Genomic DNA, 2,758 nt, shown 5'->3' on the forward strand with positions numbered 1-2,758 from the left:
GTGGCACTGGAATGCTTTCACAGCAGAATGCTTTGCTCTGGTCAGGTGAAACAGTGCTGCTGGAGATAATGGTCCTGCTCACTCTGTTACCTCACTGGTCTCCCCTCACCCTCACCTTATGTTTTGGCTGAGGCATAGACATGAAACAGAGAGACCCAATGGTCTGCACCTATGTGCACCTACTCATCAGTGCAGCAGAGGGTGAATAGAAAAGATCTTTGGAGGTATCTGGCTTTATTCAGGAGGCACCCGAGGTAATAAAGCAGCTTTGTAGAGGGAATGACGAAGTCCGAAAGTGTAAGCAGGTTCCCGGGGCTTGATCAGCGTCACCTGGAAGGGGAAAGTGAGAAGAAATAAGTGTGACGGTGGTGCCTTGTTCTCCAGACTTCCCTCGAGTGAAGGCTGTCCAGCATAACACATTTGTGGATATGTTGCCCTACCTTTCCCACGCAGTAGTCTGCTGGTCCTGGACGCAGGAACTTGTCAGTAAGTTTAGTTTTTAGTCCCATTGTGTACTTGGGAGCCCTCTTTTTGTAGACATCCAGTTCCACCTTGGAGAATGCCGCAGGACCTGGCGTCTGTAAGAGAAGCAGGGAGGTTGGTAGGTACAAAAAACAGTATTGATTTTTGCTGAGACCCCACACGGTATGCACTGCTCTAGGTGGCTGGGCAGAGAAGAGGTGTAGAAGGCTTTGGGAAGAAGGGCATCTCCTGTTCCCCTGCAGAGAGACAGATTTCCCAGAGGAGAAGGGAGATTGCCTTTAGTGCCGATGAGCTGTACCCCACCAAAGCTGTTCATGTTGGAAAGCGAGGGACTGCAGATGTCAGTGTTGCTGGTAAGAGTAGAGAGCCCGGGGCCCTTTGGCTTCTTAGGCTTTGCTGCAGGTGCAGGGAAGAGTGTGTTACATGGAGCTGCAGCAGGCACTGGAGCCCTTCTGCCCTGAGGAGAGCATCTGAGTTTCCACTGCTGCTGTAAGAGAACAGAGAAACACAGCTCACCTTGGCCAGGTCTTGGAAGCAGCTGTTGTACATACTCTTCCATCTCATGGAGTAGCATGGGTTGGCATGGGTGTAGACTGTGTTGGGTCCCAGCAGCCTGGGAAGGGTGTAGGCACCAGGACCTGGAAAGGGAATGAGAAGAGGGCATAGGTGAGTCCTGTGGGAAAGGGAGCAATGCCCACATGGGAGAGAATCAGTCTACCAAACCAGCTGTGAGGAGCAGGAGGTATCCTGTCCCTCCTCCCAGCGCCTCTGCCTTCTGTTTCGCATGGCATACACTGGCCATTCAAAGCCAGAGCTGCTGGTTCTTCTGCGAGATGGGAGAAGTTGGTGCTCCTAGACAGCAAGAAGCTTGTCAAGAGCATGCTGCATCCTGCCACCTAGGCTTCTTGCTAGGCTGTTGAGAAAATGGAGCAGCAGATGTTCTCTGGAGGACACACAGGAGGTTAGACAGTCTGTTTGGCCAAGTTCCTATACCTGGTGTTTGGAGAGCGCCAGCGAGCTTGTGCCGGAAGACCATGGACTGTACCGGTGCATTAGAGTAGACATGTTTGTCAGCCTTTTCTGTGGAATAGTCACCTGGGAGAGAGGAAAAGCCGAGAAAAGCAGTGAAGGTGGGTACCTAACTACAAGCCAAAGAGGAGAGGCCCGAAGGATGTGCTCAGTCTTGTTTGTTTCCTATCTTGAACCCTCTGAAGCCCATTTAGAGGTGGTCCTGTGGCACAGGACAATAGTAAGGCCTGGAAGAAGGGCTGCAGAAATGGTACTCACTAGGTCCAGGCGTGACCTCAGATTTGGTTTTGGGCCGTCCGATCAGGTGTGCTGATGGAGGTATATATTTCCCAACCTTGGTGATGGAGGGATGGATGAAGTACCGAGGACCTGGAGAACAATTTTCTGCGGCTGGACCTTTGGCCCCTCTAAATGTGTATGCAGGAGCTTTGTCTCTGGTGGGATCATGAGATGCGTGACCTGGGAAAAAAAGCCTGTGAAAGGACACCTGCCTGCAACTGTACAGTGAAAGGAAGTTTCTAAGTGGAAGCAGCAGATGTGCTGTGCCTCTCCCCCACCTCCCCATGATTGCTGGTTTACCTGTTGTTCCAGGGATCCAGTACTTAGGCCCTGGAGTGATGAACTCTGCCAGAATGGGGCCACGACGAGGATGAGGCCTCCAGGTGCCCACCCATGGTCCTTCCATGCTTATGGTTACAAAAACTATGGGAAAAACAGGAGAGCTACGGAGGGGCTTCCCCAGCAGGGCCCTGGTGTGGAGCTTTCCTGTAGCCCAGAAGGGCAAACAAGTGAAACTAACATCACAGAAAAACGCGAAGAAGTGGAGAAGTAGGAAAGTCCAGAAGCAAATAAAGGAGAAGGAGGGATGGGGGGAGCAGCAAGTTTGTAGCAAAAATGCAGAAAAGCTTCCCCGCTGTGCCCACAGGTAGTTTTTGCTGGCCTGGCACGCAGCAGACTAGGACCACAGCGTTTACACAGCAGCAAGATAGTCTCAGACACGTGTGCTTGCAAACTTGCTTGCCTGGAGTTTGACACTGGCTGGGTGAGATGTCCTGATACAACCAGTGAGGGCCGCCAGGTCCTCGGTGTCATCATAATCCATTGCTAGATGGATCCATCATCGGTGATGTCCATCACTAGGTGACATCACAAAAGGCCACCCTCACCCAGTGAGGGGCATCATGGGGTGAAGCCCATTGTGATGCTGAGAATGGCTGTTCAGCTGTTTGGGCAGCAGCCATATTGC

The 2,758-nt window shown here is 52.0% G+C and overlaps 1 protein-coding gene across 3 annotated transcripts in view; it reads right to left on the minus strand.

The window, feature by feature from the left end:
• Nucleotides 1–214: 214 nt before the first annotated feature.
• LOC114055311 (outer dense fiber protein 3-like) overlaps nt 215–2,758 on the minus strand; it is a 3,036-nt gene continuing 492 nt past the window's right edge. Inside the window, exons 1-7 of one of the 3 annotated variants that reach the window (XM_027879278.1) lie at nt 2,534–2,640; nt 2,092–2,214; nt 1,771–1,971; nt 1,477–1,578; nt 1,000–1,121; nt 441–578; nt 215–330 (exon numbers count right to left, since the gene is read on the minus strand). In XM_027879278.1, coding sequence (XP_027735079.1) covers nt 235–330; nt 441–578; nt 1,000–1,121; nt 1,477–1,578; nt 1,771–1,971; nt 2,092–2,197 — 765 coding nt within the window. In that variant the 5' untranslated portion in view covers nt 2,198–2,214; nt 2,534–2,640 and the 3' untranslated portion in view covers nt 215–234. Of the gene's footprint in view, nt 331–440; nt 579–999; nt 1,122–1,476; nt 1,579–1,770; nt 1,972–2,091; nt 2,215–2,521; nt 2,641–2,758 lie in introns of those variants that run through there. The other 2 variants (XM_027879277.1, XM_027879276.1) reach the window with 2 other exon arrangements.

The sequence above is a fragment of the Empidonax traillii genome, unplaced genomic scaffold (assembly GCF_003031625.1).
Source record: "Empidonax traillii isolate 1590-97213 ecotype Southwest subspecies unplaced genomic scaffold, ASM303162v1 scaffold53:size2875158, whole genome shotgun sequence".
Classification (NCBI taxonomy): domain Eukaryota; kingdom Metazoa; phylum Chordata; class Aves; order Passeriformes; family Tyrannidae; genus Empidonax; species Empidonax traillii.